Below are 15,277 nucleotides of genomic sequence, written 5' to 3' on the forward strand. Positions count from 1 at the left end.
TCTGTGGAAATGGCTTCCTAGCATTTCACGCTTCTCTGCATATGTCTAGTAGATCCATCACATTGTGTATTTTAATGTCTCTTTCACCAGTTAAAAGAAGGGCTGAAAATGACCTTTTACTTTCTAGAAGTGTTTTAATTTTCTGTGAAGGCCTGCCTGTGGCTCAAATGTGGCTTTCCATCATTTTTGGAGACCTGGTTATTCACTGTGAAGTTGCTCTTGAAGGGTCTGTCTGCACACTTACTGTCAAACAGCATGTGGATTAAATCTATGTAGATCACCAGGATACAGAAGATTGGAGATGTTTTCTGAATTACAGTTGGCATGGTAGGTGATACAATATTGCAGCCAAGAACCCAAAATTTAGCATCTCTGCTGCTATCAGTATATTCTATCCAAAAAGGCACTCAGAATGATAAGACAGGAACTGTAGTCCTTGTTTACTTCTGTTTATGAAGAAATAGCTGAGTTCTGTAGTGGTGAACACTGAGTTTCTTTGAAAGGAAAAGAATGAGTCACCTTCTCCATCCTGAGTGCATTTAAGGTAAGCTGTATGAAAAATTTATAAAAGGTCTCTTTAGCCCTCTGAGACCAATGGAAAGCTCAGTATACAGCAGAAAATTCCCCCTGCGCACAGTTACTAAACTGAACAGTGGAAGTACATCAGCCATGTAAGCAGTAAAAGAACAAACAGGAAAGGAGGGGGATTATTATGCATTTCAGATGGGATGGTAAGTAAAGAAGATTGAAATTTGGACCAACTACCGAAACATGCCTGTTCTTGGGAATGGCCTTACTTTGTTCAGAGACAGCTCAGTAAAGAGTGGAGAAAATAACACAGCTGCACAGGCTCAGCAGCTGGAAGAGAGCTTGGGCTCTCCGATTCCTGCATTTAATCAGTAAAATCAGTGACAAAAGCATCTCAAGTGGGGGAGTAAAGCTCCGAGGAATATCTGGCTCTTTGAAAATAAGAGCCGTTCCAATCACTATGAAAAAATGAGTATAAAATTAAGAGAAAGTGATAAAATACACACCACGTCAAAACTGATAAGCACATGCTGGTTCAGCTTTCTGAGTGTCAAGCACTGATGTGGGAACAGACAGGAATCTCCTCACCCCATTTTTTCTCTGTAAGCTTCTCAGTGTTTTGCTTCCTGGCAACAAGTCCATTACAACACCCTCTGGAGCACTGCTAACATTGAGCATTACTCTCTGGCAATAAAGGTGAGGAATATGCCTTTGGTAGGTAATGAAACCCACAAGATACTTTGAGTTAGACTTCAGATAAAACAGCAAATTAGACCCAAGTAAGCTCACTCTTTTTACTGCAGCTCTCAGTTTGACGTTTTTAGCACAGATTCTCAAGAAATTGAAGGAAAGCAATTTCTCCCTAACAGCCTGTAGATGGGGTGTGATGCACACTGAATGCCAAGCAAGCGCCTGAGCCTGGTGCAACTGCCTGCTCCCCGAAAACCACTGCCCAGGCAGGAGAGCTCACCTACAGAAATCACGAGGTAGGGGCTACGTGGGAAAATCCTCAAAATTTATTTTCATTAGTCATTCATTCTCATTTGCCTCACTCACGTTCTCAAGCGTATAAGGCAGAAGTTAAATATGAAACTGATTTTTACTTTTCAATTGTAAAAAAGGGATTCTGTTCCCCCAAAGGACATCATGCTCCAGATAGGTATAAATGCTAGGAAAGATAATCTCAAAAAAATGCATTACTGTAAGTAAATGGGAAAAATGTCTTTTTGAGCCACCTTGAAAACCACACATAAATACCCTGGAGAAAAGCCTTCTGGTGTTATACTTCCGAAGTCTGTAAAGCAGGTGACTATGCAACTCAATATAGTACATTTATCAAGAAGCAAATGAAAGACATATCTCCTGCTGGAAAATGCCTGATAAATTAACAGATCTACCAATATGAATGTTGATTTGTGGATCTTACGTCACATTCAGCACTGTGACATCTACGGAATCTCCTGAATGACATGATCACCTGTGACAAGTGTCTGATCTCTGTTCTTCTTTGCTTAAGGTGGAAACCAAGTGCTCCTTTTTGTAGGATGCAAATGCCAGATTATTGCTTAAATGTGCATGCTAATGCTTTATACTAGGAAAGGGCCAAGAAATACATTTTGCATTTGAACATAATATAATGAGCTGTGTGATGTTTTTCAGACTTGCTTATACAGGAAAACTTGCCAGCCTAGCTTTGGTGGAATAGCTATCTTCCTGCATGTTCTCTTTTAGAGATAGAGCAGATTTTTTTCCAGTTTAGCTCAAACCACTTCCAAAAAGCCACATGCATTAAATTAAAAAAGCTACTTAAGCTCCTGCAAAGAATATTGTCTTGGGGAATCACACATTTTTGCACTAGGAGAAGCCGTGGTCTCTTTGAGGAATTTATTCCGCAGAACCACTCATCTTTGGGAAAGCTCTGTCTGCTACTCAGGAAATTTTTATACTGAATAAGGCTCAACTGCAGTGCAGGTGACCCAGAGACCAGTGTGAGAGCTCTGTTATTGCTAAGTGAATTCTTCTATAGCTCAGTAATTACTGTTAATGATGTCAGCAAACCCTTTATCCTTTTTTTTTCAGCTAGGAAGCCATCTGCTTTATATTATGAATGCTACAGTACACTGAAAGTGATGGGAAGTCAAATTTCTAATTCAAATAATCTATGCTTGAGCATGACTGGAACATCTGAATTCACATACAGTGAATCCATCATACAGTGCTGCCCAAAAAGCTATTATCCAGCAACTGGCTGCTGGAGAGGAACTAATCCTTTTAATCCCTTGAGAAAAAATCCCAGGGTGTGGTTTCTCCATTCAACACTGTGCCCAATGATAGTAACAGAGGAACGCATAAACAGCATTTTTGAACAAAACTTTGGACTTGAGATCTCCCCCTCTGTGGAGAGTCTCCTAGCCATTTAACAACCACCCCTCTGGCCCTGAACAATGGCTGAGGTCCAACGGGACAGTGGAAGGACCAGAGCAGAGGTGCCCTAACAGGCACTCTGACTTCTGAGACTAATTGTAAGTTGCGCATCAGAACCTTCTCCTTTTCTGACTGTGGTTTTTAATGACAGCAGATACGACCACGGTGCTTTGGGCTCCATGCGCTATGAGACATGCTTGTAGCGCACCTACTAGACCAGGCTGCTCAGGTCATTCACATACAAGGACAGGCAATTTGTGAACCCTCGGTGAATGTGAAAAGGAACAGCAACCTAGAGGTTTAAGCTTGCCAAGTCAGGTATTGAATCCAATCCTTGATAAAAAGGGGTAGAATAAAAAAAGTTGAGGTCAGACATTGCTTCATTAATCACTGAATTTTTAGGTATGCCGAATTCAAACATTAAATGCCAGACAGCAGTCCTAGAAAACACAAATGCCCGCCCTCAACTTAAAGCATGTGAGCTCATTGGCATCAGTGGTTGGTCCCAAGCATATTTTAGTTTAGTTTGCTACATTTCCCTGTGACACTGAAACAGAAGAGGCAAGTAAAATTGTTTTTCAAGGTAGTTGAGATAACAGGTGAGTTACTATAAAGTAAACATCAAATAATCAGGGAGGTGCATATTGTATAACTCCAGATTAAGGAAAATAGAGAAGAAATAAAGGAAATGGCTAACAAGAATTTTACTTTTACATTCCCCAAGGGTATTCTAAAACCACTGGTCGGCAAACCACTCTACCAGATTGAGTAGGAATCCCAGAGTTTCCTGAATCACAGGGTTTTACAGAAAAATCCTAAATATGGGTGGAAATGTTAAACATCTTATAGCAATCTGTAATAATGAGGGACTCAATCAGTACCTTATTAACCATATACTGTATTGTCCAGGCACTTTAGAGAATGAGGCTAGGGAAAAGTATGATTTTGCTAGTGTTGAAAAACTGACAACTTTTTATTTAAAGAAGATCCAATTACTCTGTATGTTGCAGCACACACTTGACATTTGGGAAGGGTCACACCTTTGTATAAAGAAGTTCTTTCTTTGACTAAGCTGTGCTAGTCTTCAAAGCAGTGTTAATAGAGACATAGAATTGCGTGAATAAATTGAAGGTACATTTGAGTTCTAGCCTGCCTCCCCATTTACTGCTGTTGCTTTTCTCCTCTGGTGTCATTGCCCCCTACGCTGAGAACAAACAGAGCAGGAAAGCTGGATGTGTGTTTCTTCACCTTCTCAGAGTAAAGAATAAGTTTTATATGAAGTATGTATCGTACGTTTCCAATTCTTATAGTATAATACATAAAAACAATGAAGAAATACCTGTCATTGTAAGGCCTCCTTTCCTGTAAACTGTACCCGTACATACCCTCTCCAAACAGACCAGATGAAGGTTTTTTTGAACAGTTTCTGCAGATGCTCAAGAGTTGAGGACATCAGACAGCAGCCTTGCCAAAAAATGTTTATGTGCTGCCAAAGCCATCAAACACTGTGGACAGATGTTCAGTAATTACACTCTGACTCTTCTACGCAAGTCTGCATGCACAGCATATATATTCACTCCATACTGCAGGTCAAACTGCCCATCCTGCATCTGGACCTGTGTTTGGGCGTGGGCTGTATATTTGTACATAAAATACTCCCCACAGATAAATATCTTGAAAATTTTTTCCATACCCTCGTTTTTAGACCCTGGGTCCTAGAACGTAACGTGGATCTTTCTTACTTTTTTTTCTTGCAATAGCTGTTCCTGGAAAAGCTTCCAGCGTCTCTGCCGGTGGGTCTCCCATTTTTCCAGCTGAGGGGCCAAATTCTCCTGCCATTCCTCTTTCAGAAGCTCACATTCTCTTATGGAGAGGCCAGTCACGACAGGCAGGGTCTGAAGAAACAGCTCCGTCACCAACTCCACTAAGGCATGGGAAGCTTTGGAGTACAGCTCCTAACAGCGGGACAAAGAGGGACAGAGAGAGAGACAGGTGAGAAAGTGAATCCCCCAGCCCCTTGAGGCTGTTTCATTGCATGTCTCTATAATGCCAGTCAGGGACCCATGTCCCATTGAAGACCCTGGGCCAGTGACCAACCCATAGAGCTAAACCCCAATGCCACTAATGCTTGAGTTAAAAAGACCAGGTTTTGTAGATGGAACAACAACTTGAGTGTTTTGGTTCAAGGCATAGAAGGGTGTTTAAAATGCAACAGTGGCATAAGCACGTGAGACTGAATCCTAACACTGTTGCCCGCATGCAACTGCAGTACAAAGAATATCTTGCTTTACTGGCTATGGTAATGTATTAAAAAAACACTTATTTTGAAACTTGCTGTGGAAACAATCCGGTGCAGCACAATACCTTATAAGCACATTTTCAAAGGTGCTGATACAAAATGAATAAAGGCAAGAAAGAAGGAAGAGTTAAAAGGCAGAGTACGGCATTGAGATAGACAAAATTGAACCTAGATGTATTATATAATTGTTCCTCCAAAATATGACACTCTTCAGTGCATTCTGGAAAGACAGAATTATTCAAATGCCTTCTTATACACAACAGGTTCAAGCCTAGGAAAACAAACACCTTCCGGTGGTTTTATTAAAACTAGTCCCGTATGAGCGGTTTTCAATTGCGGAGGCTGTTTCACTCGCAAGAAGAGTTTGGGTGGTTTAGTCAGATGGCATTCAAGCTAAAAAGTCTGTTCAAAACACAAAATTTTACTATCAAATACACAGTGACGATATGAGCTGTATTTGCAAACTTGCTACAGTTTGAGATAATCCCTGAGGAGAAAGCGTGAGGGCAGGTGGCTTTCCCCAGTGGAAGAGAGAAAACAAAAACACATTGGAAAGGTCACACGGACACTGCAGTCCTCCAGCAGTTATGAAGAGCTATTTTTATGTGAGTTCTACATGATCTTACCAGTCCAAAAAGCTTTATTGCCTACTTGCTTTTACTTTCATTGTAAATGAGTGTTAGCCCTCTTAAAAATGCTTATATTTCTTTCTTTTCCTTAAAATACAGCTAGTATTTATAAAACCGCTTTCAGCATTCCTGTTGCAAAAACAAGTCAAGCCTTCTAGCTGTTGCCTTCTTTTAAATACAAGTTTAATTTCAATCTCTTAAGTATTCAAAATCTAGAACCTCTCAATAGAAACACAGACATATTTATCTAGATGCCAAAAACATCTGTCTGTAGCTCATAGACAAGAAAAGTTCCAGTGGACTTGCCTTTTCTGGGAGACACGCTGGTATAATGTACTATTGTGTAAGAACCCGTTCCAACTGGGAGATGTGGTATCATAAAAAAGAAAGTAAGATCAACACCAGAAGACCAAAAGAGTATGCTAAATTGCAAAGTCAAGAACTCAGAAATAAAGAATGACCAGAACTTAGGTTGCATGTGAAATCTCATTCTGTGCCCCCATGATGATAAATTTGGGGTTCACATACTGTTTCCATAGGACCTTTATCTGTTCTGTCCTTAGATTTATCACTACCCATTGAATGAATAGATTTTTAAAAAATCTTTATTTTGTATTTCTCATTTATTGTAAAATATCCAAACTGTGCACTGAATACTAAATTATTTTTTTCCTCCTGGGATCCCTTTAGGATGCTAATCACCATATTAATGAGCTGTTTCACAAACAATAAATAGCTTATCTTAAGAGCTCCCCACAGTAACCTCTTCTTATGGATAAAACTGAGGCACAACACTATCGAAAGTGTTCACTACACCTTTGAGACCTTGAGCTGTCTTGATTTTTTCCACTCTTACCTGCAGCATTTTTGGAATCCAGGTCTCACTGGCTTTGTTTAATCTCAAAGTGCTAGGAATTCTTCTAAATCGGGCTAGAGGTTTCTGAGGCCGGGTACTGGGCATAAGTATCAGAATTGGATGTCAGAGACACAATGATCAGATACTGAATTTCTAGTAACACTCTCCCACTTCTAGCTATTGCTCACAATCTGGACATGACAGTTATCATTAGAGGAACATTTGCTACACAGGTGCATCCTGTGCTGAAGGATGGATCTCCCCTCCTCCTTAATTATTAAGAGTTACCAGTTGCTGTACAACAAGAGGCAGGATCTATACCATCTTAATCATCCGTGTAGTGGTGGTCCTGGCTTAGCTTGCCAACACTAATGCAAAACGGTTTATTTGAATTCTCTCTTCTGCTGCTATTTATTTTAAAATTCAAGTCTCCACATTCTGGGATTTACCATAAACTCAAAGATCCTATGTTCTAAACTCCATATCCCATGCAACATTTAAAAAATGATCACTCTGTCTCTGTAAACCATCTCTTTGACCTTTACTAGCCTTTCAGGACAAGTTAATTCTCCTGCCTCTACTGGGTGTTCAGGGATATGAGAATCTCTCCTGGGTCTGAAATAGTTCACAAGCAGTTTAGAGGAACCTGTGGCAGTTCTATTGCGATCTCAAAAGATCTTAGGCAGGGTGTTAAGGAACTCTATTTTTATAGCAGCTAAATCACTTTGCAACACATTTTGCTGCGGAACTGATAGCATTTCCCTGGCATGCTCACAGCTTTGTATTATTATTTACTAGGAAATCTTTTGCACAGAACATAAAGAAGGTATTTTTTTACTTGCCTTCATGCCATTTTGTTTAAAGACCACGTGAATAGAGTTCTGTTTGCACTCCCTGCAGCTTCAGATTATACTGTATACTTACCTTTGGCACTACCAGAGTGGGTACATAGTCACACAGGAAAAATGTGACTGGGTCCTGTTCTCATAAAATTACTTACCTACATGTCCTCACTAATGTGATGGGCTAAGTTATCTTTTGATCGAAGGTGCTTAACTATTTGTTTGCAAAATTATTCATGGCCTTCTGCTAAAACCGGTGTGTGAAAGGACAAGAAAGTGGGATTAGAATTCCAGAAGCAGTTTTTCACATGAAAAGTCCCTTTAAAAATGAAAATGCTGGGAGAATATACAGAGGGGAAGCAGGACTAAGCAATATGTTCTTTACATCTCACATATATTGCAAACTGGCATGCAAAGCAACAGGAAGCCAGGTGCTGTAAGTCCCTGGGATGGTGGCTTTTAACAGGATTGAACACTTCACCCTGAAGTTCTATCAGAAATCATCCTCTGTGCAGGATACAAATCGTGCACTTCCTGGTCTTACCTGTTGTCCAGGATCACAAAACAGACTATTGTCTGTGACAATTATCAAAACAGTAACTTTTCTCAGTGTTCAAGGAACCACTGGCCACTGGCTTCTTTAATCTCAACACATAATCATACGGATATTAGACCCCAGGCAGTCCTTGCAACCCAGACCCTAACACAACAGCACGCTCTGCCCAGAGAACATACCACAGGTACAATACAACGGCCACACTGTGTAGTGCAGCACTTGAAAAAACACAGTGGAACGGCCTTTTAAAATTTGGTAGAGGAAATGGTAAATCTACGTTTAGGAAAGATTGCAGATGTGATTGAATTCTACCAAAGTGACCCAAGCTAACAAAATATTTCAAAAGTATTTGTACTCTAAGGAGTATACTTGATCCGAAACAGCAATAAAGTCTGTGAACAGGGATGGCGCACTATGGATTACAAATCTTTTTCTCCACAGGAAAAAAAGGAAACTGTTAAGAAATCCTACTGCTTCCAGGATCTTATTTGTGGATTAGAACCCCTACAAAATAGTTCTTACAAGCTTCCTGATATGCCATCTCTTGTTTTCAGAACTTTTACTTAATGAAATTTATTCAAATTGATGCCATTAATAGAATAGCTGATTGCAGTGTTGAATGAACCTGTTTGTAGTACCTGGCAGTCAATCTCAAAGCTTTTCAGAAAATCTCCAGAGAAATTCATCAAGCATAAAGAAATACCATGGGGTATATGCAGAAATAAAATGGGCTCAGATTAAAATGCTAAGTGCATCTGAATTTCAAACAAGGCAATAAATATATAATTTTGTCAAAAACCAGGGGAAATACACAGCTTATCAGATTTCACTACAAAACCAAAGAACAATATTAATGCTTTCCCTCAAACCCAAATGATTAAAAGGTTCCTACATACAGATGAGAATAGAGTGAATAGGGACATTGTGAAGCAGGAAAATGTATTTAGAAAGGCTAGTTGTAACGTATTTTACATGCCAGACACTGACTAGTATGCATTATGTCCAAGTGGCAACTGCACAGCTATTTGTTAACTTGCGATAGCTATTTGTTAACTTGTGACACATCAGCATGTCATTATAATAATTAAAATTTCTGGTCAAAGCTGTGAAACCCTCTTGCATGTATCTCCAGAAGCTCAATGTCTAGGATACTTGCTTAGGAGGTAAAAGATTCATCTACCAACCCATATTGTATCTTATTAAGGACAGAGATTCACTACTCAGATCATACATCCCATAAATACTCCACACGTTCTTGGACACCACTGGCCACTAGACGATACTTCACACTCATGCTAAATGGGGAAAAGCTGATTGCATGTACTTCCTCCTATCTTCCACGTGAAGAATTCTGGAATGCTAATTGGAAAATGAAAACAGTATCCTGCTTTTTAGCATCCTAACACCAATAAAACACAATGACTTTTAAGTCATCCTTAGCACAAGCTAATAAAAAAAAAAGTTTGATTTCCATGCATTTAAAATGGAGGTTCACTGAAATTCCAGTCTTGCGCCCTCACTGGTCCTTGGTTTATTCAGGAGGCAGTTTCAATCTTCTCTTTCTGTACTCCCTTTTTAAGAAACGTGCCTTTGTAGATAAGGTTATGTCCTTTACTAGATCTAACTATTAATAAATTTTGAATCCATATAGAGGTAAAATACATTTTCTTATGCAATAAATCAAGAAACAAACTTCAGACTGAAGGCTATCTATATCAGCATCTTGTATCAGCTTTGACTGAAGTGACCAGACCAAATTTAATCAGTGCCCAAAACCAGAAGTAGATTGAGCTTGCATGTTAAGAGTTCACTAATTTAATCTATTAGACCACACTGCCTTGCAGCCTGTTTGGGGTCACAAGGCAAAATTTTCAAAAGTGAGCATTTGAGGTGGAGGTCTCTTGATATGGATTTCCATCTGAGATAAGCTGTGGATGATTCACCTTTAAAAGAAGGTGAATTTTGGTACCCAAAATTGCAGTCCACTCTATGAAAAGCATCCATAACCATATCTCATGTTAATGAAATTACATAAGGAAAGTTAGGAAAGAGTAAGTCGTCTCTGAGAATCTGTACTTCTTATTTTGACAAAAATAATTTTTCCCCTTTCATTAACAAGGAAAAAATAAAATCTTTTGCTTCAACCTTACATTCATGTTTACCCATTCCTAAAATATTTATTGCCTTGCGTTTTGATAATACTCATTACTTAATACTTATTACTTAATAGCTTTTAGTCTAAACTCCCATGCATTTCTACGTTCTGTCAAGTCAAATGAAATAACATTCTGGTGAACTGCTATCAGCAAAGGGGAATTATAAATGACAGTAAATTGTGTGTTTTTATGGTTTTGATGTTAAGACTGAGGAAAAATAATTATCTTACCACAGACTACGTAATTACTAGCTGTTAATTGATTTCCTTTGTGCAATCTGCATGTCTGTTTTCTTAACAATGAACTCTTAACCACCAACCTCTTTTCACATCTCCTTTCCCTACTGAAATAAGTAGGTAGTTCATAAAAAAAAAAAAAAAAAGGGGGAAAGAAAAGATTAAGTGTTGGTCAACATCTGATATGCTAAACTTGAGACAGACTTGCAAGGAGCTAGCCATTAATCTTTTCAAGACACCATGAGAAAAGAGAAACAGAACAGGATATATTGGGAGGGGTGTGCTTTTGTTGCCATCTAGAAGAAAATTACGGTAAAAACTTCGCAATTGAAAAGCTAGTCAAGCCAATACAAAACTGTTACTGCAGCACAATATCCCTTGTGTACGGGATAACTCCGCAGGCTGTTTATGAAAATATTTGGATGAGCCATTCAGTCACCTCTGACACAACTCCTCCTTCATTTATGATGTACTGTGATAATCAAAATCACTTGCTGCAATTCCTGAATCAAAATTCACTTGCTGCACTTCAAAAATTAGTTATGGAGCCTGTGTCTAGACCTACACCTACAGCGCACTATTTTAATCCACTAGTATGGCTGGAAAGGCCTACTCTATCCTCAAAATATAACTCATTCATTCACTTCAGGCAACAACAGATTCCATTGACCTTGGTTAAATAATTTTAATTGATTTATTCATGTGTACACAACACAAACCTACTCAATTATTCTATGCAAACACAGTCAGCTTCCAGATCATTGCATTTTTACATATTTATTCACCAATTTGGATAATTCTTTGATGTGCTGTAGGACTACAGGCTACACTAGTGTTAGAGGGTTACCTCTTGATGAACCCACAAACTTTTTAAAAAGGGGAGAAAATTAAAAAATATAAAAGGCATAAAAATCGGAGATGGGCTTAGACGATCACAAAAGGGCATAGCGATCACAAAATGATGGAGTTTTTGATTCTTGGAGAAGTAAGGAGGGGGGTCAGCAGAACTGCCACCTTGGACTTCCGGAGGGAGGACTTTTGCCTGATTTTAAGGGTCTGGTTGACAGAGTCCCTTGGGAGGCAGTCCTGAAGGGCAAAGGGGTTCAGGAAAGCTGGACATTCTTCAAGATGGAAATCTTAAAGGTGCAGGAGCAGGCCATCCCCCTGTGCCGAAAGACAAGCTGGCGGGGAAGAAGGGTAGGATGGTAGGAAGGAGGGTACGATGGCTCTACAGAGGGATCTGGAGAGGCTGGATTGATGGACCTAGACCAGCGGTATGAGGTTCAACAAGGCCAAGCACAAGGCCCTGCACCTGGGTCAAAACAACCCCATGCAGCACTACAGGCTTGGGGAAGAATGGCTGGAGAGCTGCCCTGTGGAAAAGGACCTGGTGGTATTGGTCGACAGCCAGATGAATATGAGCTGGCAGTGTGCCCAGGTGGCCAAAAAGGCCAAGAGCATCCTGGCTTGTAAGAAATAGTGTGGCCAGCAGGACTAGGGAAGTGATCGTCCCCCTCAGCACTGATGACGCAGCACCTTGAATACTGTGTTCAGTTTTGGGCCACTCACAACAAGAAAGACACTGAGGTGCCGGAGTGTGTCCAGAGAAGAACAAAGCTGGTGAGAGATCTAGAGCACACATCTTATGAGGGGTGTCTGAGGGAACTCAGGTTGTTTAGCATGGAGAAAAGGAGGCTGAGGGGAGACCTTATCGCTCTCTGCAACTACCTGAAAGGAGGTTGTAGTGAGGTGGGGGTCAGTCTGTTCTCTTAAGTAACAAGTGACAGGACAAGAGGGAACAGCCTTAAGTTGCACCAAGGGATGTTTAAATTGGATATTAGGAAAAATTTCTTCACTGAAAGGGTTACCAAGCATTGGAACAGGCTGCCCAGGGAAGAGGTTGAGTCACCATCCCTGGAAGCATTTAAAAGACTTGTAGATGTGGTGCTCAGGACTTGGTTTAGCAGTGGATTTTGCAGTGGTAGGTTAACAGTTGGACTCAATGAACTTTAAGGTCATTTCCAACCTAAACAATTTTATGATTCTAACATTGTGAGAACAAGGTAAGGATCTTCTCCCACAAGTGAGTGGCACTTACAAGTAAATGACATCTTTTCTTCTGTCCCCAGGATTCATTGGTTCCCTCTTTGGTTACATTGCCTCTTGCATTGCGGTTATCTTTCTACTTATTTATGAAACTAAGTCTGTCAGGCTTGCTTCCCTGCTGGACAAACCAAGGTAACCATTGAAATAAGTCAAGTAATTCTAGCACACAGCTGTTGGAGGAACGGCGGGCCTAAACATTTTATCACATGTAAGCCTTCATCACATACAAGACCTTGCCAGGTACTTTTCTCTTGAAAAAAAGATGTAATGACCTGCAAATATACCAGCTAAGGACCATGAGTCTAGGGCGATGGCTGGGCACCTGGGCTTCTGTGCTTGGTCAAGTGAATTTGTCAGAGTGCAACCCTTGGGAACTTTGTACTGGTGTCCTCCTTGAGGATTTATTCTGGTTGGTCAACTACAGTGCAAGTTTTGATACAGTACTTTAATGGGGGTAAATGGCTTAGAAAGTTGATATAGCATGGAGGCACCTATATGCTCTAAGACAGTTGCTTTGAAAGCTGCTAGTAAGCTGCTCTTAGCTGAAGGTATGCCTGAGAATGGAACCTAACTCTAGCGAACTGGATATTATGCATGTCTCTAACTCTAGTGCTGTTACAATACATGAACTAATTGGATATTACTCCAAATGGTTATTTGTCTGAACCAACATGCCTGTTGGATATTGGTGTTTATTTGATAAATTGCAATATTGATGATACCCCAAGGATCAGGAAAGCAAGAAAAGAAAGGGCTTGGATGTGGGGGAAAAAACCACACCAAGGTTTGGGTTCTGCTGACATTAATCTGAAAAGTGTGATGTGATTCATTCCAGTTCTGGGGGTTTCCAACCAAAGTCAAGATGGCAATGGGTACACAAGCAGGAACTTTTCTGGAACCCTAAATCCTGTGAATACTGGACAATATTAGATTGTTCAGCCCAGAAGAAATACTGATATTTCTTTAATCCTCAGCCAGTAGAGAGTATATGCTACTTGGTAGAGGGGACATATAGGATGCTATCGCTAAAACTTGGTTATGGAGAAATTGTGATTTAGATAACACTTTGCCTCCTCCAGGATTTAGGTAATTGGCTCCTAGCAAGACAACTCAGTTTTATTTCCCTTAAATACAACAGCTATTTAACTTCTGTATGTGGGAAAGCATAACTACTTTGTGCAGTTTTGCAAGGCTAATTTTCATTTGCAACAAAATAAAAATTGGGTAGAATTCTTAAATATTTAATTACTTCTAGTTCTTTCCACTCTGACTGTGTTTACTAATGTATGAATACATCTTTTTTAAATATCTTGCAGTCTATCTTTGGATGTCTTGTGGACTATAGGCTGAGGAATATTCATCTAAATATCTGTGGAGTATGCCAGGCTGACTTTAGAGAGTTTCACTCAGTTTTTTCAGTAATATTGCTAGGATTCCGTTTCTACTGTAATGATAAAACCCCAACAGAACCCTCTACTGGTGAACTTCCTTTCTTGCCTTGTATCTTACTTTGTAACACACGCTTGCAGTTACGGAAATATGGAGGTTGGGTGAACAATAGAACATTTAACCAAATCTTTAATTTAACCTCTTCCTTGCTCATGGTAGAACATAAACAGCAGAGTCCAAACCTTCCAAACGAGTGCAAGGCAAATGACTATCAGTTAAGCTTCAGGGAGTACAGACCACCTGGAATGACAACACGAAGCTTTGCAGCGTTTGCAGCTGTGCCCAAACCTGACTGGGACATATGTCTTGTATCACAGTGCTGACTATTGCCATGTAAAGGTTGCTGGTACCCAGACAGTTAGTCTAACGTTTGCTTGCTTAGATCTACCTGAGCTGTAGTCACATCACTGCACTGTGGAGCACCTCAAATCCCTGTCACCTTCCCATGCGTATTTCGCCTTCCCTATTGGTAGCAGTAGCTAGTCCCTAGCAGAAATCTGGAGAAACTAAGTGAAGGGGCAAAGCCCTGCTGCCCAGGGGAAGGCTTCTGCTCGTCCAAGATGCACTTCTGCTCTGAAAGTGTGGTTGAGCAGAGAGAGAAGCAAAGGCAATGTGGTTGTGAGATGCAACTCCTTCCCTCAATGGCGAATCTACTTTTGCATTTATGCCACAGGTAACGGACAACATGTGTAGTTACTGCACTTCCCTCAGCTGTAGAAGTCAGAACAGCTCCATTTACCCCCAGTGGGGCTATGCTCATTTGTATTTTCTCTTCTTTCTAGCTTATGCTGCTTACAAGGTATATTAAGAAGCAGCTTGGTCTCCTAAAGCAGTCTGTAGTATCTGTGTTTAGGGTTAAGGGGAGACAGTGCATTTGTTCATTGTGTTAAATGTCACAATAAAAATGTCTTATTACAGAAAAAAAAGTGGAAATTAAGATTTGTGGACCCTCATTCAAGAGATGCCAGTTGGATCACAGTACTTGCAGTTTTTCACGTCTGGCAGTGTTTGTTTGGGTCTAGGAATAAAAGAGCAGCTGCAATATGGAATATAATGGCTTAGAGCTGGTTGAATTGGCAGAGTTCAAGTTTGTGCAGCTCTCCTGGCAACTTCACAATTCTAGAAACATTTAATTCACCCAAACCAATTTTTCTTTAATGAAAAACAAAACTTAGCTAACAGTGCTGAAAGAAATA

General features: G+C 40.1%; 1 protein-coding gene across 3 annotated transcripts in view; it reads right to left on the reverse strand.

Annotated features, from left to right (window-relative positions):
* The window catches only part of EVC (EvC ciliary complex subunit 1), a 57,053-nt gene that overhangs the window by 18,433 nt on the left and 23,343 nt on the right, over positions 1–15,277 (reverse strand). For all 3 annotated transcript variants that reach the window (XR_012587053.1, XM_074587584.1, XM_074587583.1), the window contains exon 12: positions 4,695–4,907. Coding sequence is in view for 2 of the 3 variants with exons in the window: in XM_074587584.1 (XP_074443685.1) it covers positions 4,695–4,907 (213 nt within the window). In the remaining variant the exon portion in view is untranslated. The remainder of the gene's footprint in view (positions 1–4,694; positions 4,908–15,277) is intronic.

Source organism: Larus michahellis, chromosome 5, assembly GCF_964199755.1.
Source record: "Larus michahellis chromosome 5, bLarMic1.1, whole genome shotgun sequence".
Classification (NCBI taxonomy): domain Eukaryota; kingdom Metazoa; phylum Chordata; class Aves; order Charadriiformes; family Laridae; genus Larus; species Larus michahellis.